This window comes from Typopeltis vanoorti, chromosome 18, assembly GCF_054136105.1.
Source record: "Typopeltis vanoorti isolate ZY-2024b chromosome 18, IOZ_Tvanoo_1.0, whole genome shotgun sequence".
In the NCBI taxonomy this organism is placed as follows: Eukaryota; Metazoa; Arthropoda; class Arachnida; order Uropygi; family Thelyphonidae; genus Typopeltis; species Typopeltis vanoorti.
This window is the reverse complement of record NC_143566.1, coordinates 56,710,082-56,735,881: the sequence shown is the minus strand read 5'-3', so window position 1 is coordinate 56,735,881 and position 25,800 is coordinate 56,710,082. Positions and strand designations below refer to the sequence as shown.

The 25,800-nt window shown below is 37.1% G+C and overlaps 1 protein-coding gene across 1 annotated transcript in view; it reads left to right on the top strand.

Annotated features, from left to right (window-relative positions):
- The window catches only part of LOC150096685 (guanine nucleotide-binding protein G(I)/G(S)/G(O) subunit gamma-12-like), a 42,708-nt gene that overhangs the window by 14,945 nt on the left and 1,963 nt on the right, over window positions 1-25,800 (top strand). The window contains exon 2 of the mRNA XM_090408333.1: window positions 6,003-6,112. Within this exon, the coding sequence (XP_090264459.1) occupies window positions 6,003-6,108 (106 nt within the window). The 3' untranslated portion in view covers window positions 6,109-6,112. The remainder of the gene's footprint in view (window positions 1-6,002; window positions 6,113-25,800) is intronic.

Below are 25,800 nucleotides of genomic sequence, written 5' to 3'. Positions count from 1 at the left end.
CACGAAACACATCATGCCCTTCCATCTCTATTCCTGTCAGGATATCATCCTCTTCCAACCATGTCTCACTTGCTCCGACAATCTTTGGGTGAACAGATGCAATTAGTGCAACCATTTCGTCTGCCTTGTTTCTTATACTTCTAGCATTTGTATACAAACACAACAGCTCGTTTCTGGATCTACAGCTAGTTCCACTGATACCACTCACTCAATGTGATCTCTCCATGCTCAACTGGGGCCATTCCCCTTTCTGCTTCTTTATTTTAGAACTCATTTTCAATTCCAACTGTTTCCTCTTGATCCTTGATCATCCCATTCCCTTCCTGCCTACACGTGCTCACCTCCCCTTGGAGCATCCCCCTTTCTCACGCTGTGTACCCTTGTCTACCCTGAGCCTCCTCGTTTCCCTTCTCCTCTTGCACACCCATTCTCTCATTTTCTATACTCATACCACTCACTTCCACATTCATATCCACCTTCTTCAATCTCTCTCTCTCTCTCCTGTCTTGCTCTCCTGCTCTTCCACATCACTTCCCTCTCGATCTGATTCATTCTCTCTATTCATTTCTCTACCTTCCAGCAGCAGTCTCTCCAAGCGACTTACACCATAACCACTGAAATGCAGCCCATCTCTCCCATACAGCTCACTTCATCTCTCAAACTCATTCCACACATTAACAAACTGTACTCCCATCTCCTCACACATTTCAGCCAGCATATCATTCATAATCCTTGCTCTCAGCCTCATTTCACCACAGTCATACCTAGGCAACACACTGACTACCCTTCCTGTCACACTATTCTTTTTTATCCTTCCAAGCAGCCTCCTGATATCTATTCTGACGCGCTCTTTGTCCTCTCTCAAATCATTTGTACCAATTAATACTATTAACTCTTTTGCTTGCTCCTGCCTCATATCCAATGCCTCAATCACTCTACTCATTTTACCGCCTGGAAAACATACCTTGTGCATTCTATCCTCTAACACACCTTTAATAATGGAGTTGCCATACAACACCACTCACTCATCTTTCATTAACTCTTTCATGCCATCATGATTTATTTTAATAATTTTGACCTGAATTCTCTTAATTTCATTCCTCATCCAATCCAATTCAACTTCCGAATCTCGCAACACATTCTCTCTATCATTCAATCTTTCTAACTCTCGACCCCCTCTTTTCACTTTCACTTTCATTCATCCTTCTTTGTTTCCTTACTTTCGGTCCAACATATGTCCAACTTTCGCTATCATTCTTCTCACTTTCACTCTCATTCATCTTTCTTTGTTTCCATACTTTCGGTCTAACAGGCGTCCAACTTTCGCTATCATTCTTCTCACTTTTACTCTCAGTCATTTCCATATTCACAATCACATTCTCCACTCTTATATTCTCTTGCTTACTCTTCTGATTGTAAGATAGATTATAAAATTATAGATATGTGAATTAACCAAGCATTATATACTTGTGTGTGTGACTATGGAAAAATGTACGCTGATTATAACACTTTTACTGTATAAAAGAATATTAGTTTTACAAAAAAGAAAGAAACCTAAATTAAAAAAACAACAACTAAACATACAAAAACAATTATATGTTTGCTGAGTGCTCAGTCAACATACGTGTAATGTTGGAGGTTTAATGGATTTTTTACAACACTCAGAAAGGATTAAAAAGAATTTAATATTCCTATATTTCGTCCTAGTCACTAGGACATCTATGGGGATTACAAAAATAACTAATGTAACATAACACAAATATCATACAATACTAAGCCCAACCACTTGGGTGACACTAAAGTCCTATCTAGGTGGAGTGCTCTCTAAGGGCGATTGTAGGTGGCCTGGAATATAAAGTAGGATCTCTGGTGATGAGTGTTTCCCAAATTTTCGGAAGCTTAATGCAGCCGTATTTATTAAGATTTGGTTGATTTCTAAGAGCTGCTGCTGCTGCTTCTAAGAATAGTCTCTCTTTCTTGAATTTGCTGTGATGGAGCATGGTGGTTTTCTTCCATGATACTCTGTGGGTGGTGTCCAAGACATGGTCAGCCAAACCTGAATGACCATAGTTGTGTTTACAGATGTAAGACTTGTGTTCCTCTAGGCGGATGGACGCTGATCTGCCTGTCTGTCTGTCCAAAGTACACCAGCTTACAGGAACAGGGTACTTTGTAAACTCCAGGCAGAGAGAGAGAGAGGAGGGAGCTGATCTTTCGTAGTACGGGTAAGGGTAGCAAGTTTGCAGTGGGACTTATATGCTGTGTGTAGGTTGTCCCGTCCCCCCCCCCCAAATTTACGGCTTACCAAATGCACAAACCCAATTCCCCACTCAGACCTATAGTAGATGCCACCAATGCACCTTGCTACAGCCTGTCTAAACAGCTGGCCAACTCTCTGACTCCCCCCCCTCACTGGAAGGTCCACTCCCTATATAAAAAACTCAACCCACTTTAAAGCCCTCATAGAAAATTTAACCTTGAATAAAGCAGACATATTGGTAAGCTTTGATATCTCCTCTTTGTTTACTAATATTCCCTTAACTGACACCTTATCTCTCTTACAAAAAGTTTTCCCTTCTGACATCTTAGATCTCTTTTCCTTTGCCATTACTCTGGGTATTTTTCTTGGAAGAACAAAATCTACAAGCAGATAGAGGGAACCGCCATGGGTTCCCCCCCTCCCCCCCTTGCCAATTTCTATATGGAAGATTTTGAAAAACGAGCCATAGACTCAGCCCCACTCAAACCTTCTATCTGGCTAAAATATGTAGATGATGTGTTCTCTATTTGGCCTCATGGCCCAGACACATTAGACTCCTTCCTCAGTCATCTCAATAGCCTACATCCAAGAATCCAGTTTACTATGGAAAAGGAAAAGAACAATTGTTTACCCTTCCTAGACACCTTAGTCACACGCCTGCCTAATGATACACTTGCCTTCACTGTATACAGAAAACCCACACACACAGGCAGATACATTCACAAACTCTCACACCACCACCCATCTCAACAATATGGCATTATTAAAACTCTTACCAAGAGAGCCCACAATCTTTGTTCCAGTGGAACCGTCCTCACTACTGAGCTTAACCACATACACAGCACTTTCCTCTCCAATGGCTACAGCGATCACAGTATCAAAAAAATAATCAGTTCCTCTCCCATTCCCGATCCTTCTCATCAACAAGAATTTAAAAATGCCATCACCATACCCTACATCCGTGGCACATCCGAAAAAATAGCCAAGATTCTAAAAAAGTACAACCTACACACAGCATATAAGCCCCACTGCAAACTTGCTACCCTTACCCGTTCTACGAAAGATCAGCTCCCTCCTCTCTCTCTCTCTCTCTCTCTCTCTCTGCCTGGAGTTTATAAAGTACCCTGTTCCTGTAAGCTGGCGTACTTTAGACAGGCAGATCAGCGTCCATCCGCCTAGAGGAACACAAGTCTTACATCTGTAAACACAACTATGGTCATTCAGGTTTGGCTGACCATGTCTTGGACACCACCCACAGAGTATCATGGAAGAAAACCACCATGCTCCATCACAGCAAATTCAAGAAAGAGAGACTATTCTTAGAAGCAGCAGCAGCAGCTCTTAGAAATCAACCAAATCTTAATAAATACGGTTGCATTAAGCTTCCGAAAATTTGGGAAACACTCATCACCAGAGATCCTACTTTATATTCCAGGCCACCTACAACCGCCCTTAGAGGGCGCTCCACCTAGATAGGACTTTAGTGTCACCCACGTGGTTGGGCTTAGTATTGTATGATATTTGTGTTATGTTACATTAGTTATTTTTGTAATCCCCATAGATGTCCTAGTGACTAGGACGAAATATAGGAAGTATTAAATTCTTTTTAATCCTTTCTGAGTGTTGTAAAAAACCATTAAACCTCCAACATTATGTCTTCACAGCGCTTAAGCCTGTATACACGAATTCCAACATACATGTAATTGATCTCATGCAGATAAACTATGTGAACATACTTTATAATTTGTTGAATTTGTCCTGTCCCTGTAGTTGTTACTCAAGTAATGATACGTATAATAACTATTTGTTATTTTTTAGTTATTTTTTCCAAAAAAAATCCATCCATCTCTCTTTTTTTTCTTCCCCAAATGAAGTTGTCATAGCCATAAATGTGCATATGGCAGACTTTGCAAATGCAGAAATTTTATTATTATTATTATTCGTGACACCTCCAAGGAGTCCAAAGACTCATCGCAGGAGGACACCTACAACTGTCTCAACCACTACACCGAACCTCTACCATGAATCATCTCCATCAATGCCATCTACCGCCCACCTCCAGCACCACCACAACTAGTATTTTTTGTCTGTAAATTGCGTGTGTTCTGAAGGGCCGATTTGTCTGTATGCAGGATGAAAAACCCGAGTTTTCGGGAGAAAAAACCCTGCTACCTCCGTATGAGATCAGCTAACTCACCTTAGTAATTTATTGCACCTCCCATAATGTCACAACTGTAAATTGTTGGATATTTATTTGATTGTAACAAATCTATTTATATTCATATCTATTCTTTCTCTCAGGAAATGACATGCTAGTCATATGCAAATAATTCATATTGAATTAATTGTCATATACAAATAATATATTGAATTAATGCAGATTAGTGTAATTACCTACATCTTTTGAAATTTAAAAATACAAACAAATATAGAATTTTTCTTAATGATTAGTTACTTCATAACTTGAAAGCAAAAAGTATTTTCTTTCCCACATAGCTTTGATTTCTCTGGAAAGCACACAGTGATTTGTTGTGTGCCTGCCAGATACATAACTGGAATCAGTGCAATTTGTTCAATGCTTAGTGTGAATGTGTTAATGTTTATACTGAGGCCTGGAGTGCTGATGAAATATATCAGGAATTTTTTTTTTTTAATGAAGTTTTGTTGGTTTTTGAGATTTTGTTGGGATTATTTTTATTTTTTGTGAGCAATTTTTTTTTCTGAATTACATTATTATTATATACGCATGGATAGGCTTATGTGTTCATCAGACATGTTGTAATAGGTTTCACGGTATAAAAAGAACACAGATGGTTAAGAAAATAACTATTTATTAACTTAAAAGCTAATATTTCACTGGTATTATATCCAGCATCTTCAGAGCACACAAACTTTGTGTTGTGTGCTCTGAAGATGCTGGATATAATACCAGTGAAATATTAGCTTTTAAGTTAATAAATAGTTATTTTCTTAACCATCTGTGTTCTTTTTATACCGTGAAACCAATTACAACATACATTATTATTGTTTTCTTTGCTAATGGCTTTCATTCATGGTTCGTGATGTCAGAAACTTAGGAAGTGGGTGCATGAAGCAGAAGTGAAACACATAGCTAGATCGCTTCTAGGTACAATCTGCCAGAGTAAATGGCAGCAGGATTATTTGCTAACTTGTTAGGAAGCCTTCTATTACATTATGATCAAGAGTGGTCCTTTGTTCTATCTGCCAGCTGGCTTGCAACTGTTCTATTGCTGTATCCTGAAATAATGAAGACACCAGCTCCCTGATTACAGTGTATTGAGCATACTCGTATTTGTATTGTTGGGGGAAATACAAATATGGAATTCTACTCTGGAGGCCAAAAATGGCTATTTCAGACTTCCAGTAAGCTTATCATTGGTGTTTTACTCACGATGATGAAAGTCACTTACCATAGAGAGATCTAGTTAATATAAATAGTGTTATTTTCCTGAAGTGCCAGAACCCTATTTGTTGAAACTTGCCACATGGGGGTTGATTTGATTTTACTGGGAGAGACTAATAAAATATTGAGCATAACCAGCCCATTAGTGATTCATAAATGCTTATCTTTCATACATTTATAAAGATTTCTATTATTATGAACACATAGAGTACATAAAATAAATAGCCATTTTATTTTTCAATTTCTAAACTGAAGAGTAAGGATTTCTTATTCAGTTAATCATATTTGCTAATTATACTTGGTTATGATTTTTTCCAGTTTGATAAAATATTGTACAGAGCATCAAAAGTCTGATGTGCTGGTAACTGGGATAACACAATCAGAAAATCCATTCAAAGAAAATAAGGGGTGTATCATAATCTGATGAGGTAAAAACTTTACCCTTTGCTATTACATATTTAATCCTAAATAAAAACTATTGTTTGTTTTTAATTTAAAATTAGTCTCTTTTTAACAGAAAATTTTTATCAGATTTTTTTTTTTTTGGAAAAGTAAATGATAGGAATGAATATTATTATATGCTTAATAGATAGGTTCCTATGAAATATTAGGAATTGATGTTTCACTTTATGAAAAAAAGCACACCTGCATACTCTAATAGATAAAGAAAAAAAGTAGCTCTGGTATTTGTGACAGATCAGGCATTTCCTTTCATTTAACATTTACTGTATTAAGAATTTGTGATTGATTTCTAGTCATTATGCATGATTTTGACTGCCCATAATCCATATTAACACACAAACACCAAAAAAAAACCATAGATCAGCATAAATTTCCTAGTACAATAAAGGTACAACTTAAACTTGCTAACCTGCATCTTTGTTTTCATAGAGTAATAATACTAATTGTAACATGTGAAAGAACTTGCCGGCAAAGGTTGGTCGATTGGTAGAGCCTCTGCTACTAATGGCTCAGTTAAGTAAGTTTGAGCGCAGTTAGTAGTTGGAAGGGGTCCAATCGTTCGGTGCTGTTGGCACACTCTCCCTCGATGAGTCTTTGGACTCCCTGGAGGTGTCTATTAATAATAATAATAATAATAATAATAATAATGTGAAAGATTAAATCCTCAGGTCAGTGCATCATGGTGAAAATAAAATATAGCAACATAAGAAAGATCATAATTCCATTATTAAAGGTGTGGAGGATAAAATGCACAAGGTATGTTTTCCAGGTGCTAAAATGAGTAGAGTGATTGAATCATTGATTATGAGGTTAGGCAGGAGCGAGCAAAACAGTTAATGAGTACGAATGATTTGAAAGAGGACAAAGATTGTGTCAGAATGGATATCAGGAGGCTACTTAGAAGGATAAAAGAGAATAGTGTGACAGGAAGGTTAGTTAGCATGTTGAATAGGTATGACTGTGGTGAAATGAGGTGGAGAGCAAGGATTATGAATGATATGCTGGCTGAAATGTGTGAGGAGACGGGAGTACAGTTTGTTAATGTGTAGAATGAGTTTGAGGGACGAAGTGAGCTGTATGGGAGTGATGGACTGCATTTGAGTGGTTATGGTGTGAGTCGCTTGGAGAGACTGTTGGAAGGTAGAGAAGTGATTAGAGAGAATGAATCAGATCGAATGGGAAGTGATGTGGAAGAGCGGGAGAATAAGACAGGAGAGATTAAAGAGGTGGTTATGAATGGGGAAGTGAGTGGTATGAGTATAGAAAATGAGAGAATGGGTGTGCAAGAGGAGCAGGGAAACGAGGAGGCTCAGGGTGGACAAGGGTACACAGTGTGAGAAAAGTGAATGCTCCAAGAGGAGGTGAGCATGTGTAGGCAGGAAAGGAATTGGATGACCAGAGATCAAGAGGAAACAGTTGGAATTGAAACGGGTTTTAAAATGAAGCAGAAAGGGAAATGGTCCCAGTTGAACAAGGAGAGATCACATCGAGTGAGTGGTATCAGTGGAACTAGCTGTAGATCCAGAAATGAGCTATTGTGTTTGTATACAAATGCTAGAAGTATAAGAAACAAGGCAGATGAAATGGTTGCACTAAATTGCGTCTGTTCACCCAAAAATTGTTGGAATAAGTGAAACATGGTTGGAAGAGAATGACATCCTGACAGGAATAGAGATGGAAGGGTATGATGTGTTACGTGAGGACAGAAGGGGTAAAAAGGGAAGGGAGGTGCTATTGATGATAGAGAAAAAGTTATGTCCATATAAATTAGAAATGCAAGAGGGAAATAGTGCCAGTGGTTTTGAGGCAGTATGGTGTGATATAGAGGTGAATGGAATCAAATACTTCGTGGGATGTTGTTATAGACCAGGTAATGTGGATGGTGGTGATAATGAAATGTACAATCAAATTAGCCAAGTAAATAAGAAAAGGGTGATCATTATGGGTGATTTTAATCATGGCAATATAGACTGGAATGATGAGATAGTAACTGGAAGTAAAGAAAATGAGTTTTTGAGGGATAACTACCTGAGACAGTATGTAACAGAGGGCACACGAGGATTGAAGGTCTTGGATTTGGTCATCTCATCAGAGGATGTAATTATAAATGCAGTGTCAAATCATCCACCAATTGGTGAGAGTGACCATGAGGTGATTACCTGGGTGGTTGCTAGCAGTGCGAGGACCCCTGTGAGAAAAGGGTCCTCGCACTGCTGGCAACTATAAGGGGGGTGATTATGAAGAGCTCAGGAAACAGCTTGTGGGTGTAGTGTGGAATGCGGAATTAGCTGGAAAAGAGATCAATGCAGCTTGTGGGATTTTCAAAAACTATCTAGTAGATGCAATGTCTAAATGTATTCCAAGGGTGAGAAGGTTAAATAAGGTAGGTGTGAGATGGATGAATAAAGAGATTAAGCATACAGTACAGAGAAAAAGGGCATTGCGGAGGTAGCATAAGAGAAATGGAAATAACCAATTCCATGAGGTTTACAAAGACCAGGCGAGGCGGGTGACTTGGTTGGTGAGGGTATAAACAGCAGTTGGCTAATGAAGCCAAAAAGAATCCTAAGGAGTTCTTTCGATATGTAGCCAGCAAAAGAAAGAATAATTATGGAAGGATGACATTGATTGAAGAAAATGGTATAAAGACAGCTGATGTAGAATGTGGGGTGGAGATACTTAATGAACAGTTCATAAAGATCTTTCAATCTTGTGAATGTGACTTCATGGAGGGATTGAGAGCAGTTGATGATGGGGAGGAGAGACTGACTGTAGGTGAGCAAGAGGTGTATGGGGAGTTGAGTAAACTAGATGTTAATAAGGTTGTGGGACTTGATAATATATCGCCACGTATTCTGAAATAATGTGCCAGGAAGTTGACACTTGCCTTGACATATTTTTCTAATACAAGTCTTGCACTTGGTCAAGTTCCTAAGGAGTGGAAGGAGAGCAAGATTGTGCCACTTCCTAAAGGAGGTGATTGAACTAAGCATCAAGCTATAGGCCTATCTGTGTGTCAGTGTTGTAGTTAAGTTGTTGGAGAAGCTTGTGAGAACTAGGATCCAGAGTTGGGTTGATAACAATGGTATTATCTTTCATGGACATCATGGATTTGCTAAAGGGAGGTCATGTTTTAGTAATATGCTTACTTATTACAATAAAGTGAATGCTTCCTTGGAGACAGAGGAAAAAAGGATACACAGTAATATACTTGGATTTCGCAAAGGCTTTTGATAGAGTATCTCATGATAGGTTGACAGTCAAACTAGAGCAGATGGGGTTGGATATTAGGTTGGTGCATTGGTTCGGAGACTGGCTATCTGATAGGTATCAACAAGTTGTGTGTGGGGGGGAACGATATCCAGGAAAAGGAAAGTCACTAGTGGAGTGCCTCAGGGGTCTGTTTTAGGGCTTTTACTGTTTAACTTATATATTAATGATATTGGCGAAGATTTGGATGGAGCTATTCAGTTGTTTGCAGATGATGCAAAGTTGGGACGAACCATGAAGTGTAGTGAAGATGTTGTGGCCTTATAAGAAGACTTGAATAAATTGAGTGATTGGCCACGGAAATGGGGATGCGAGTTCAATGTTGCAAAATGTAAGGTTTTAAAATTTGGAAAACAAAGATGGGATGCCGAATTTATGCTTGGTGAGAATATATTGTTGGAGGTAGAGGAAATAAGAGATCTGGGAGGTGGATAAGGATCTAAAATTTAGGGGACACATCGCCAAAATTGTGAAGACAACACAAAGGCTTCTGGGAATGATGCGGAGGACACTGACATGTAGAGGTAGGGAGATTTTTGTTCCGTTGTATGAGTCTTTGATTAGGCCACACATGGACTATTGTGCCCAGATTTGGTCACCGGGTTTTCAGAAGGATGAAGAGATGTTGGAAAGGTTCGAAAGGTGACTAACTAAGGTAGTTTCTGACCTCTGGAATGTCGAGTATGAGGAAAGATTGAGAAGATGTAATTTGCAGAGTCTGGTGACAGGAGGAAGAGGGGGGATATGATAGAGAACTTACAAGTTGGTAAGGGTTTTGTTATAGGATCAATGCTGGAGAAGTTTTACAGAGAATAGTGGGAGATCAGGGGAAAATCAGAGGTCATCCCTGGAAACTGTATAAAGAAAGTGTGAGTAGGGGAGTGAGAGGCAGGTTTTTTTCGTGCAGAGTTGTGAATGATTGGAATGCCTTACCTGAGAGTGTGGTGTCTGCAAGGAGTTTGAGTGTGTTTAAGACATGGTATGATGAGCTGTGTGTGTGTGTGATAAAAGGACCTCTCAGATGAGTCTTTGCCTCCATGAGGTTTTGGGGCGGTAATAATAATAATCTTACAATATTTAATAATAAATACTAATTGTTGACATAATGCATTTTTGCTTGTTATGCATGAGTTAAGAGTTTGACCAATTCAAATTGAGGCCTGTAGAGTTCAGTGAAAGTGGTACTTGCATCCTCTGTGCTAGGCTGCTCTAAGTATAATTCTGATCCTATGTTCTTCAGGTGATATTCTGTTTCTTGTTTTCTTCAAGCTGATTTCTAATTTTTCTTTAGTTATTTCCATTTCATGTGCTTTAAATGTTTGCCAGTGATCTTTTTTAAAATATTTGTCTGTCCACAATTCTGTATGGGAATTTAGAAATTCCTCTAATTTCAATTCAGTGTTTAATTTTATGCTTTCTCTAGTATCTGTTATATATAATACAGAAACTCTGCAGCACCTCTTGGGATGCTCAGCCCTTGGCCTTGTCTACTCTGCTGCAGTAATAATCTAAAATAAATAAAGTACCTTAATCTAATAAGTACATTTGATCTGATTCCAATCAATAGGAATTGATTTAATCATACCTGATATCAGGCACATAGTTTTATTCAGTTGTGCATCTACAAGTTTCACATAGGCACTGTTCATCCAAACTGGAGTGCAGTATTCTGCAGCAGAGTAGACAAGGCCAAGGGCTGAGCATCCCAAGAGGTGGTAAGAGATAGTCATCTTTTATATTTTTATTTGTAAGTAGTTGATGAGCTAACTTAAATTTGCTAAAACAGATTAAGGTTTCTTCTTTTTTTCTGTTCTAGAGAATGAGATTTGCTCATCACCTGTTCTGGACTTGAATTTCTCAGTCATCTCATTGTAATTAACCGATAGTTAATTCTTGTTCATTGTACAAAATCATGAATAAGTGAAGGTGCTGTTGAGATATTGAACTTCTTTACACTGCAGAAAGAAAGAAAGAAAGAGGAAGCATTGAATAGATTTGTAAAAGGCCTAGAACATTAAAGAGCAGTCAGATTCCTTTAGCCAACCAAGCCATTCTGGTAGTGCTAATGGTGCTACCTTAGGAACAGATTATTATACTCCAAAGCAGTTTGACTTCAGCTTCTACTAACTCCAGCGATGTTTTAAATTTGCAATGATTGTTATATTATGCATACTAATGTCCAATTTTAGCAGTTTCCCCATTGCTTTCATAATTTTACAAGTCTTCTATTCAGATTGTCGGTCAGGGTCAGTAATCATTGAGTTTAGGAGTGAATAAAATGTATTTCTTCTCTCCTATTCCTACTATGTATCAAAACGATGCAGGGATTCAAATGTGCCTTGAATAAGTGGATGTTTTCTCCTTAACTGAGAAATTCACATATCATTTCTGCACCCATTTTCACATTTGTCATTGAAAATAATAGGAGTAGGAGAGAAGTAATACATTTTACCCACTTCTAGACTCAATGATCAACAGTCTGACGAACAGTCTGAATAGAAGACTTGTAAAATTGTGAAAGCAATGGGAAACTGTTAAGCTTAGATGTTGGTATGGATGATATAAGGATAAATCTAGAGCCTGAGGAAACCTATTCACTTTTACCACAATCTGGAGAATAAGCTGCATTACACGAAGGGCAAAGATGAATGAATTTAGTTCATAGTCAAGGTCCCTGATTTTTATTTTAGCACATTCAAGATGAATTTTTCTCATAATCTCTGTATTGGAAAGCAAATAAAATTATGGAATAATTGTGTTTTATAGCAGCTACTGCTTCTGCTCAGCATATACCGATGTGTTTGACAGCCTTAAAAAGTCTTCAACGGAGAGCTTATAAGTGTATGCTGTACTGTATAGCAAATGATATTGGTAATCACTTGTATATTCTTGTATCCTAGACCATTCAGAAAATATCACTATCAAATAATAACATTATTAAGAGTTTTTATTGCACTCTCTCTATGCAAATTTATGCACTTTTTTTTTATTGTTTCCAATAAGTATGACAGTTAGCTCTGTCCTTTCTTCAGATTTGTCCAAATGCATCTGTAAACGGAAGAATTTATTCTGATGATATTTAAATTGTCAACAAGAATCAGTTTTTCATTTGTGGTTATGTTGATTTCTGTACTTCACCTTCTAGAATCTATATTGTCCAAATAATTATCCTATAGTTTTTTTAAAAGAAACTCACTGTTTTGGCCATCTTTTTTACACTAGTTATGTTTCTGTAATCCGTCTGGTAGCTATGCATCTTTTCCATTGATGTGCCTTTCTCTCATTTCTGTTGAAATTTCATATTTGTTCCAATATTTTTTTACTCTTTGTTCTGGTTCCCTGAGGAAAATAACCAATGCTTTGTTTAACCAGGTGATATACACATGCTGATCCTGATTTTCTTGTTATTGTATCATCATCATAGTGATGTTTTATTTTCAGCAAATATAAAAATATGATTTGGATTGCTAACTTTGAAATTGACGTATGATTCTTATCTGTTTTGCATCTAAGTAGATAGCTACTTGATGTGCCTTGGAAAATCGAACAGTGTTTCAAATGCTCCAATCACTTTTCTGCTTTCTTCATAAGCAGTGTTGAGGTCTTTAGTTAAAAGTATAAATTGGATTATCAGTTTCTTTAAATGATACCATTATAAATTAGATAAAAAATTTTTTGTATCTTGTACATGTATATACATTCATATTTACACACACACACACACACACACACACACACACACACACACACACACACACACACACACACACACACACACACACACACGCACACACAATGATTGTAAAGAAGTCAATGGACACCATAGTGTGAGGAATACACAAACAGCCATGGCACCTGCCTTAATAAGGTGTAGGATTTCCTTTCTCTGCAATGACTGCAGAAATCCTATGGAGCATAATTTCCACAAGCATATGAGAGTGATCAATGGGAATTTAGGCATGCTGGACTGTTGTGAGGTGGACTTCTCTTGAATTCACCTAATGCTCCAGTTCATCCCACAGATGTTCACTAATGTTGAGATCAGGACTCTGTGGAGCCCACTTGTATGGTGACGTTCATGTCTACAAACCATGCAGTTACAGCAGCAGCAGCTTTATGACATGATACATTGTCTTGCTGAAAGAAACAGTGGTCAGTTCTGTAGAAATGCAACAAAGTAGGATGCATTGCATTATCCCGAATGTTCAAATACCAGTCATTCACTGCTCATGGCACCACAAACAGAGGTGCTAGACCAAACCAGGAAAAACAGGACCATACCACCACACTGCTACCTTCAAAGTTCATAGTTGTGGTTATGCAATCTGGTAAGAGATGTTCACTAGGTATCTGCTCAGCAGAGGGTGTAGCATGATCCATCAATCCATAACACAGCTTTCATGTTCCACTGTACACACTCTTTGCACCAATGAAGAAAACACTGCATGTTGGTTCAGGTAATGTGGGGGTTGCATATTGCGTTCCTACCATGGAAACCCATGTTGTAAGCCTCAGTTCTGAATGTTTTGTGCAGATTTGTGTTCCAGTCGATGCATGGAATTCTGCATCAACATGTCGGCTGGCAAATGGCGGTTTTTACATATTATCCTTCGTAGTACCCTACGGTCACATTCAGCGAGCATGGCAAGTTGTTTATTGTGGGTAGCACTTGTAGTTGACTGACTCCCTGCACTTCCATCTCAGTATGGTATCACTGATTGTTGATCTGGGATGGCCCAATTTGTCAACAATTTCCCAAACAGAATAGGCCTGCAACATAGCATCCTATCACAACGCCTCTTTCAAACAATGTCATTTCCCTTCTTGCAGCCATTCACCTGGACACAGTTGTACTGACTTGGGAGCATTATATTCTTCTGGTTTATACTGATGACAAACATGACTTGTTACATTGCATGATGCACCTTGCCCATGGGAGTCTCCATTAACTTCTTTTCAAGCAGTGTATGTGTGTATAAGTAAGAGTTTATAAAGCAGAACATCAAATTAAGATGGTAACTAATATTTGAATTAACAATACAACATTTCATCGTAATTGTATATGATTTCTTCAGGTTTACAAACTAGTAGACAAAACAGTAAAGACTAATCAAGGTAATGACTACTATCTAACTATAGAAGATACATGTTTTTTTTTAAAATATTTCTAATTGTATGTTGCATTGTTCAGTATGTTGTGCATTTATGTATTTGCATGCATGTGTTTGGCTAATGATGGTAGAATCTGCCTTATAAACTCTTACTGACATATTCATGAACCGGCAAAGTCTACATGCTTACACACACACACACACACTGAGTTAGCTTTGCATTAAGAACACTCAATAATACATTGGTCCACCTCTCTGTGCATTCATGGCTTGCACAGAGAGTGGAACATGAAAGCTTGGAAAGCTGTGTTATGGATTAATGGCTCTGTGCTTGCATTCATAGCTTCATGCTTATTCCGTGGAGGAGGATCAGCAGTTCTCACACCCTGTTCTAGCATATCCCACACATGATAAATTGGGTTACAATCAGGGGAGTTTGAGGGCCAAGGCAATGTAGTGAATTCATTGTCATGTTCCTCCAATCACTCAATAGTTGTACGAGCCTGATGACAAGGTGTGTTGTTCTGTTGAAAGAGAAGGCAGTGTGGTCAGGGTAGACCTCCTGCAGATATAGATGGAGATAGTTGGTTAACAGGTCCCTGTAGCATTCACCATTCAGTGTTTGTGGGATGATAACTAATTGACCTAGGATGTGCCAGGAAAAAGCTCCCCAGACCATAACACCAACTCCACTGGCCTGTTGAACCCCATCTGGGGGAGGGGGGGGGAATAGGACTTGTGGTAAGTTTTCGGTATTGAGGCCACATTATAATATAAATAAGGAGTTTATTAAAAAATAAACAATTTAAACCTGACAAGTTTCGTATGTTGTAAGACTTACATCATCAAGGATAGTAGTACATGAAAGTTTTACGCAACAAAAGGCTATTAACGATTAATTACACATATTAAATGTTTTTGATAAGTTCACAACTGTTAAATATAATTGATAAATCAGAATACAAATAATAAATTCGTTACTATATGTGTGTTGGAACATTGCTAGTTGTTGCTATCGTGCATGTTATATTCTAGGTTCATGGCAGTGGATGGTGGTGTGAAGTGGCATGTAAAAATCTTCCCATTGTGGTAGGTTGTTTTCTGTATGTGGAGAAGGATAACCTTTTTTACTTTTTTTTTACTTCGACAAGGATATCAAGGAAAGTTAACTTTTTGTGCTTTTCTAGTTCCAGAATGAATTTTATGCCACTTTACACTACCATCCATTGCAAAAGATAGGCATAATTAAAACTTTACGAGACAGGGTATACAATATATCAAGCATGCCAGTTAAAAGGAAAGAAGAACTGCACTACCTGAAAAACAGAACCTCGCACTTAATGGTTTGAACCCAAGACGTTCAGAAAAATTCTTAATACATCTCCTGTAACTCCCTTACTTAAACAAGATTTCAAGAATGCAATCAGCTGCCTTGCATCAATAATGTCACAGAAAAAGTGACTGCATTGATCCGCAAGTACAGCATAAAAGTGGCTTTTTTATCTTTACAAACAATATCAAGATTCCTACATCCTCCAAAACCTCCACATCACCCCATGAAAAAGCAGGCATCTATGAGATTCATGCTTTTGTGGCATTTGTTATGTAGGCTAGACAGGAAGGGAGAGATCCACATGTATGAACACATAAAAGACGTCAAAAAAAGAAGAGAACATAAATCAGGCCTGTCATTCCACACAACCACTACTGGCCATCAAGTACTCTGGCAACAAACAAAAATGTCATGTATTGATAACTGTTTCACAAGAAAATTTAAAGAAGCCTCACAAATGCTTAGGATCCCTACACAATGAAATAAAAATCAAGGCTTAATTTTACATCAAATGTGGTCTGCTTTCATCAAAAATTTAACTGCCATGGACCTAGGATATAGCACGTGTGATAACACAGAATGTGATAGCAATAATTAGCAATGTTTCAACACGCATACAGTAATGAATTTATCACTTGTATTCTGGCTTATCAATTATATTTAACAGTTATGAACTTATCAAAAACATCTAATATGTGTAATTAATTGTTAATAGGCTTTTGTTGTGTAAAATTTTCATGTACTACTATTCCTGATGATGTAAGTCTTATGATGTACGAAACTTGTCATTGTCAGGTTTTAATTGCTTATTGTTTAATGAACTCCTTATTTATATTATAATGTGGTCTCAATACCAAAAACAGCTGCACTTGTTGGTTACTCCCATACTACTGTATTAAGGGTGTACCAGGACTGGATTAACTATGAACAGACATCCAGCAGCAGAAGGGCTCACATTGGTCAGCCATGTGTGGTTGATCCTAGAGGTGAGCATTGGATGTCATGACTGGTATCTCAGCAATGACGTGCAACAGTCACACAGCTCACCCACCAGTACAACAGCGGGCGGCTCAACCTGTTTCTACATGCACAGTACCTTGCTTTGCCTGGGTTCTACAGCCAGAGATGAAATAGTTGAGTTGCTGATGTGACAGACTCGTGTCAGAATTGAAGTAGATGAACAGGTGTTCAGCATATTGAAAAATATCAATGTGAACAGCAGTGGGACTGGATGGCATGTCAGCCCGTGTACTATGTGAATGTGCAAGAGAATTGCATTGCCTCTGATGAAGTTGTTCAATCTGCAGGATTCGAACCCACAGTAAAAAGGCTGCAGGTTCGAATCCTGCCATGGGCATGGATGTTTGTGATTGTCTTTGAAAATATTAGTGGTAGTTGTGGGCAGTAGATGGCATTGGTGTAGATGATGTGGTTCACTGTAGTTGGTAGATTGAGTGGTGGTGACATGGAGTTGTAGAGTAGGTGCCCTCCCTCGATGAGTCTAAGGACTCCTTGGAGGTGTAACACAATAATAAGTCTCAGCTTTGGCAAGGTTTCAATGGAGTCGAAAGAAGGTAAGATAATTTTATTACATAAAGGTGACTCTAGAACAGAAATAGCAAATTAAAGACCAATTATTATCTCAGTAGTAGTGGTTAAGGTATTAGAAATTTGGTTAAAGATAAAATCATTCAGTGGGTAAATAAGAATAGGATACTCTATGGTGAGGAGCATGGATTTTTAAAGGAAGGTTCTTCTGTAGAGATGGTTAAGGATCAAAGCTGTATAACTGAGAGGTGACCTCCAAATTGCCTTTAAAGAATGCGGAGAACCGACCAGGGCTTCTGATCTAATGTCCAATCCTGACCTTCTCGTGGTGCACCCTGTTGGGTATTTACCTGGATACTGAACGAACGAGGATGGGCTGGCAATTTGAGATTTAGCCGACCAAATTGTACTCTTATTGATTAAACCGAAATAAAAAATGATGGTACAACATGACAAAATTTCATGCCGGCTGGGGCGTCACCCGGTTAAACAAAGCCCCCATTGTTTTCGCCAGGGAACCAGGGCGAACAGCGAAAAGTCACCTACTGGAACAAATCTGAAAACACACCCCCAACTCAACATCACAAGAGTTAAAGATCGGTACAATCAACATAAGAAGCCTGAATGGCAAAGAAATGGAGCTAGCTGAGGAATTAGATAAGTACCAGATCGACATAATAGGGGTGACTGAAACAAAAAAGACAAAAACTGTGAGATCTTTCTGAGCAATAAATACAAAATGTTATGTTCAGGCAATGACAATCAAGGAAAAGAAGGAGTAGCCATAGTATTCAATACAAAATACGAGGCTAATCTTCTTGAATGGCAGGCTATCTCGAGTACAATGATGTGGGCAAGTATGAGAATGGGGAACTGGACAATGAGACTTATTTGTGCCTATGGTCCCACAGAAGTTTGTACTAAGGTAGAAGTGGAGAAATTTTTTGATGCTTTAGAAAAAGCAACTGACATAATGAAAAAGGAAAAGTTGGTCCTTGTTTGGGGATCTGAATAGCCGAATAGGAAATGATTGTGAGACATACAAAAATATTTTGGGAAAATTTGGAGAAAAGAGCAAAGCTATAGTTCGCCCACCATTTCTAGATCCCTTCTTGGCTTGGTGCCAAGAATAGTCGATTCATGCTGAAGGGGAGAAAGAAATGAAGGATGTACGAATTGGTCGCCAACATGCGAAATCACGTGCTTTCTTGTCTGTCGCTGTACTGGTACAAGCTTGATTTTTGTTATTCTCTTTTTGCATTTTTTTTTATTATTAATTTATATGATGGATCCAGTACAGTCAACAAGTTCTATTGTTACACGTTTCAGTAGCTCTTGCAAAAGAATATCGAATAATGTGCTGACATTCTGCGAAAAAGAATTGTCAGAAGGCCGTCTTCTTGTTCCACTTAAGTCATAAAACGTGCAAGTGCAATTGCGGGCATATTGGGGTTGACTGTTAAAAGAATTCGTAGGGAATCAAAAGGTGAAGGTAAGCCAAAATTTAAATCGCCTAAAAAAAAGCGCCAGAGAAAAAAAACCATCGAAACCGTAGCTTTGAATGATTTTGATGTACACGTTATAAGAAGAACTATTCACGATTTTTACGTGGTCGAGAAAAGAATGCCAACTGTTCCGAAATTAATTCCTGTGCTTAAAGAAAAAATTAATTTTCTTTGGAAAACAGAAACTTTAAGGAAAATACTTCACGAAATCGGATTTTGTTTTAAAAAAGTCCCAGAATAAAAGGAAACTTATCATGGAGCGAAGTGACATTGTTTTATGTAGAACGCAGTATTTGCACGTATTAACACTCTACGTACATTTTTCCAACTGTTATACAAGCAAAATAGTTACACTTTAAAAACAGCATTGTTTGTAAAAGAAAAGCTAAATTTTCCGACCTGTAATAATAAACAAACTCAGTTTGTTTATTATTACATCCCAGAAGACAGACTGATTACCCTATTATCGGAATTGATTCTCCTTTTTCTGACATGCGCAGAAGTGTCGAGGGACCTCAAATTGGTGGGCGAACTATAATAATAATGGCAAATATCTGTTGGATTTCTGCTCAGGACATGGACTGGTTATTACTAACACCATGTTCCAACATAAAAATGTGCACAAATTCACATGGAGAGAAGAGGCAAGGAATAAGAAAAGTCTCATTGACTATGTTATTGTTGATAGTGATGTTTTCTCCCTGGTGCAGGACACCAGAATGTATAGAGGATTTGAAATTGGAAGTGATCACTATTTAGTCTTGAGCAGGATAAAATTGATTTTCATATTGAAAAGAATAACATGTAAGAAAGTTTTAAAGCAAATAAAAGTTGAACAGCTCTAAGATGTGAACTGTAGACTAAAATACACAAATCTTATTGAAGAAAAAATGAAAGAATTTGAGAACAAGAACCAAACCTTGGAGATTCATTGGCAAGCCTTGAAGAAAACACTGATTGATTCAGCCAGAGAGGCATGTGGTGAGGTTGTCTGCAAGGATAAAAAAATCAGAACTCCATGGTGGACACTAGAAGTTAAAGTGGCAGTGAAGGAAAAGAAGAAAGCATATCAAAAGTTCCGGCAAATACATCAGCTTTTGCTCTTAGAGAATACAGAGACAAATGTAAGAAAGCAAAACGCTGTGTAAAACTAGCTAAACAAAAGTCATGGGAGGACTTTGGCAAGAACATAGAATATAAATATCAAGAAGGTGGTAAGATATTCTGGAGGTTGTTGAAGAAGCTTAGAAATGGAGGAAAGAGTGCTGTAAAAGGAGTTAGAGATGATAAAGGTGACATGAAAACGGGAGAAAAAGATATCCTTGAAGTAATTACTTTGAACAACTGCTAAATGAAACAAGCAGTGATGACAGCACAGTGATAAAAAAAACACTGACCAGGCATGCAGTCAGGAATACATATCCATACTTGAAGTAGAAAACGCCATCAGATGCTTGAAATGTGGAAAGGCAGCAGGAGGAGATGATATTCGACCAGAAATGCTGAAGTATGGTAGTATAAAAGTCTTACAGTGGCTGCACTGCATAGTTCAGAAAGCCTGTACACAGGGACAAATTCCCGATGAATGGAGTAGAGCTCTAATAGTGCCCATATATAAAAAGGGAAATAAAACTGAATGTGAGAATTACAGAGGTATTTCCCTACTAAGTGTTCCTGGCAAGATCTATGCAAGTATACTTGAGAAATGGTTGAGAAAAATTGTGGAAGAAAAGCTTGGTGAAGAACAATCTGGATTCAGGCCAAATAGAGGCTGTCAGGATCAGATCTTCACTTTACGACAAATAGTCGAGAAAGCATGGGAATATAACAAAGATCTGTATTTAAGTTTTGTCGATCTGGAAAAGGCATATGACAAGGTGCCAAGAGAGAAGCTATTCAATACACTACTGTCATATGGTGTCAATGGGGCATTATATCAAGCAATACTTAGTCTGTATTTGAGTTGTAATTCGGCAGTTAGAATTGAAGGATGTACAGGAAGAAATTTTAATGTTAAATCTGGTGTGAGACAAGGATGTACATTAGCCCTTCTGTTATTCATTATCTATATGGATCACATTATAAAGGAAAGTGGTATTAAACATGATATCAGAATTGGAGATGTTAATATCAGCTCTTTGCTTTATGCAGATGATGTTATACTTCTGAATAAATCTGCTACAAGTTTGCAAGATTCCCTGACTAAATTGAATAACTGTTGTAATAGATATGGTATGAAGGTCAGCATTAAAAAGACAAAGACAATGAAAATAGGTAGAATTGTTGAAAATGTCAACTGTGCTGTGAACAGGGAACCTGTGGAACAAGGAAAACATTTCAGCTTCTTAGTCACGATTTTTAGCGAAGATGGTAAATTAAATATGGAAATAGACAATGGAATCAACAAAGCTGGTATGGTAGGAAGTCAATTGAATAAATTCATATGGAATAAGAGAGAAATTAGTCGGAACACTAAATTAGCTGTATACAAGACAGTGTTCAAACCAGTTTTAACTTATGGATCTGAGAGCTGGGTCAGAAGTAAAACACTTGACCAAAGACTAGAGACCACAGATATGATAGAGACCTGGGAAAGATTAGAGGCATGAACAGATGGCATCAATGGCAATATCATATTAAAAATGAGGATATTAGGAAAGAACTTGACATTGTCAGTATCCAGGAATGCATTAGCAGAGTTAATCTCAGGTGGTATGGTCACTTAAACAGAATGGGCAAAGAAAGATTAGCAAAACAAGTGTTCTCTGCCAGGTTGGCAGGAAAACGACCCAGAGGAAGACCAAGATATAGGTGGATTGATACAGTACGATGTGCCTTAGACGATAGAAATATAAGTTGTGATAATGATAATATTGGAGTCTTAACAAGTAATAGACTGATTTGGAGGAAAATTGTAGATAGGTAGTTAGTAATTATGTAAATTTTTTATGTAGTACTATCATATCCTGTACACCCCTTGAAGATACATGTCAGGAATTTGATGGTGGTGGTGGTTCTTCCGTAGTCATTTACTCACATTTTATAATAGTGATAGCAGTATTAGATAAGGAAAGAGGAAATGGCTACATCATGAGCTGGACTTTGCAAAGTTGAGACAGATAGATACTAAAGAGCAGTATATGGTGGAGTGGCATCTAGGAGAATGAGAGTAAGTAATGGAGCCTCAAGTTCTCTACTAGAGTCACTATTTAATTTGTATATTAATGATTAATGATGTATGGGAAGATTTAAAGTGAATTATTTGGTTTTTTGCTGACGATGCAAAACTGGGGGGGAGGGGATGCAGTAGTTGATAAAGGTGATGTGATGTAAATACCCTGCAGGATGATTTAAACAAATTGTCATTGTGTGCAAAGGATAATGGTTGTGAATTTAATGTTGCATAATGTAAGGTTATGCATTTTCGCTTGAAAAGGTTACATACCATGCATCACAATGATAGTACTGGATTGATGGAAATTTGTGATGCTAGGGACTTGAGGGTAATGGTGGAGAATTGAAGTTCAGAGAGCATATCACAAAAGTTGATAAAATAGCTCAAATTATTACTAGGATATTGAAAAACACTAACAAGTAAAGGTAGGGGAGGTTATTATTCTTCTTTATAAGGTAGATTTGGCAGCATCTTGACTACTGTGCACAGATTTAGTCACTTGGATTTCTTTGGGATTCAGGAGGTGGTGGTGGCAGCAGACAGGATTTTGAGATGCGTGACAGGTCTGCGGAATGCTATGAGCAAGTCGGTCAAGAAAGGGAGGTGTATGTGTGTGTGTGTGGGGGGGGGGATTAAGATTCCCAGGGCCTGCTAAAAGCTTTTCCTCCAGGCCTAGCATTGCCTCTCGACACCACTGGCTATGAGAATGGGTTGGTGTGTGGGTTGTAAAGTTTAGTTGGTAGATGGAAAAGAGAAGACATGATAGAAACTTATAAGCTGTCGAGGAATTGATAGAAAGGAAATTTTTCAGTATATTACATATAGTCAGTAGACTAAGAGTGGCCCATGGAAGTTATGTAAGAGTATGGTTATTATTATTATTATTATTATTTTGACACCTCCAGGGAGTCCAAAGACTCATCGAGGGAGAGTGTGCCAACAGCATCGAACGATTGGCCCCCTTCCAACTACTAACCGCGCTCAAACTTACTTAACTGAGCCATTAGTAGCAGAGGCTCTACCAATCGACCAACCTTTGCCGGCCAAGGTTAATAAGTGGGTGGAGTAGATTTTTTTGCATGGAGAATGGTGAGTGAGGGGAATGGATTGCCCAATAGTAAATGAGTTTAAGGAGAGGTATGATAGGTTTTGTGTGTATAAAAGTTAGTGTGCATTTCCCATGATGAGTCTCTGGATTCAATGGCAGTACCCATAATGATGATAATATCACAACTTTGAATGGTAAAGAAGAGTTATGTGAGACACTAAAAAATAATGTCGATATACTTAGTCTTTCTACAACTAGAATAGAAAAAAAAATTACAGAAGTAAGCAAGTATATATATTTAAATTTTGAAAGAACTTCACATTGCTCCAAAATTTAGATATAAAAGATATAGCAAAGCTTATATAATTGGAATGAAGCTGCCCTTATTTATCCAAAGGTAGGATATATGTTAAAAGGTTTACAGAATATAAATTACTACAATGAACTAGTTATTAATTTGAAATTTTTATATTAGCAAAAGTAAGAAATGTTAGAATATACCTGAATTTTTGGAATTTTTTATGATGCTAAACTTGATATTGAATTTATAAATGGCACCAAAAAATAGTATTGGGAGAAAAAATTGATGTGAAGATATGGAACCTGTAAATATGAAAAGAATGGCAGGAACAATAATAATTGAAAGGGATGGACAATAAATCAAAATTATGGATTTAAAATATAGGAAGACAAGCTAGCTATATGACAGTATACTGGTCATTTTGGAGAAATCATCATCAGATAGTAGAAAATGAAAATTTGCAATGAGCCTGCCAAATGGTTGAAAGAGGTGTAAAATGGAATTTAAGTGTAATGTTAGGCATGTATATATTAAATACTTCTTGGGGAGGTTAAAATCAAGGATTTATAATTAAGATTCATAAAAGATGGAGAAAAATAACGCCCTTGCATTTAATATTAAAAATTAGTAAATAATTAAATTTGAATGCAATACAGATATATGCATCTTTTTCCAGTTGTTCAGATGATGAACTTGACAATTTCTCTGAAGATCTCTCTGATACTCTGAGAGATAATAAATCATCGGAATTTTATAATGGGAAATTTTAATCGTAAAATAGGCAAGAAACAGCAAGAAGAAAGTAATTTAGGTGCAAGTCATGGACCAAAGAAATGAGAAAGGACAAAGATTTATTGAATTTGCAGAGAGCCAGGAATTGCATATAGGTAATACATTCTTTAACAAATGAAACTAAAATGGATCTCTAATTTCTTTGGCCCATGGATCGCCAAATAGAGAAGCTTTTAATGAAATTGAAATATAAGATTATATTATATTGTACAACAAGGAAATCGAGAAATTGTATCTGTTGTCAACCAATTTAACTATGAGAGTGATCACAGGCCAGTGAGAGAGTAGTAATAAAAATGAACATCGAGAGAGAGAGAGAGATTGAAATTATAATGAAAAGTCTACAATAGAAAGTGAAGATATAATAAGCATAAAAATAAAATAAAAATCGAGGAAGTAGTGAAAGAAAAGAAATCCTGGTCTTCCTTGGAGCTTTATTCTGTCAGAAAAAAACACTTGTTTTACTAACCTTCCCTCTTTTAATCTGTTTAAGTGACCATACCACATGAGATTTGTTTAGTCAGTAAATTCTGCACACTTTTGCTGGATTTATTTGGAAGTATAGCATCTCCATAAAGTAAAGAGCTGAGATTAACATCTCCAATTGTGATATCAGGTTTAAGACCATTTTTCTTCTTAATGTGATCTATATAGATGATGAATAACAGTGGAGATAATGTACACCCTTGTCACACCAGAGTTAACATCAAACCATATTCCTGTACCTCCTTCAGTTCTTACTGTTGATTTACAATTCAAATATAGACTAAGTATAGCTGGATATAATGTCCTATTTACACCATATAACCGTAATGTTTTGAACAGGTTTTTCTCCTGTCATCTTGTGATATCCTTTTTCAAGATCTATGATACTTGCTATATTCTTGTGATTTCTCAGCTATTTGTCTTAAAGTAATCGGAAAATCTTATCTCAACTTGTGTTTGGCATGAATATAGTTTGTTCTTCTCCAAGCTTCCCTTCCACAGTTTTTCTTAGCCTTTTCTCAAGTATACTTGCATAAATCTTACAGGAGCACTCAACAGGGAAATTCACCTGTAATTTTCACATTCACTTTTTTCATTTTCACCTGTAATTTTCACATCAGTTTTATTTATTTTTTTATAAATGGATACTATGAGAGCTCTAGCGATCATCTGGAATTTGATAGGCTATTTTTAGTGAAGAAAATATAAAAAAAAATAATGGTGAGCAATTTACGAAACTTGCAAATATTTTGAACATTTCTTGAGGTAGATACAATTTTTAATTTTAATTAATTATTATTTTTTATTAATTTAAGTACTATATACCTCATCTGCCTGTTATTCTTTGGCAACTGTGTAAATGATTCATTAAATGTATCCTTGTGTTAAGACTTAAGTGCTAGGAGAACATCATGTTGGAGGTTTAATGGAGTACTGAGATGGAATTTAAAAACTATTTTAGTAAGATACAATTTTTAATGTTAATTAATTTTTTTTTTTATTCATTTAAGTACTATATACCTCATTTGCCTGTTATTCTTTGGCAGCTGTGTAAATGATTCATTAAATGTATCCTTGTGTTAAGA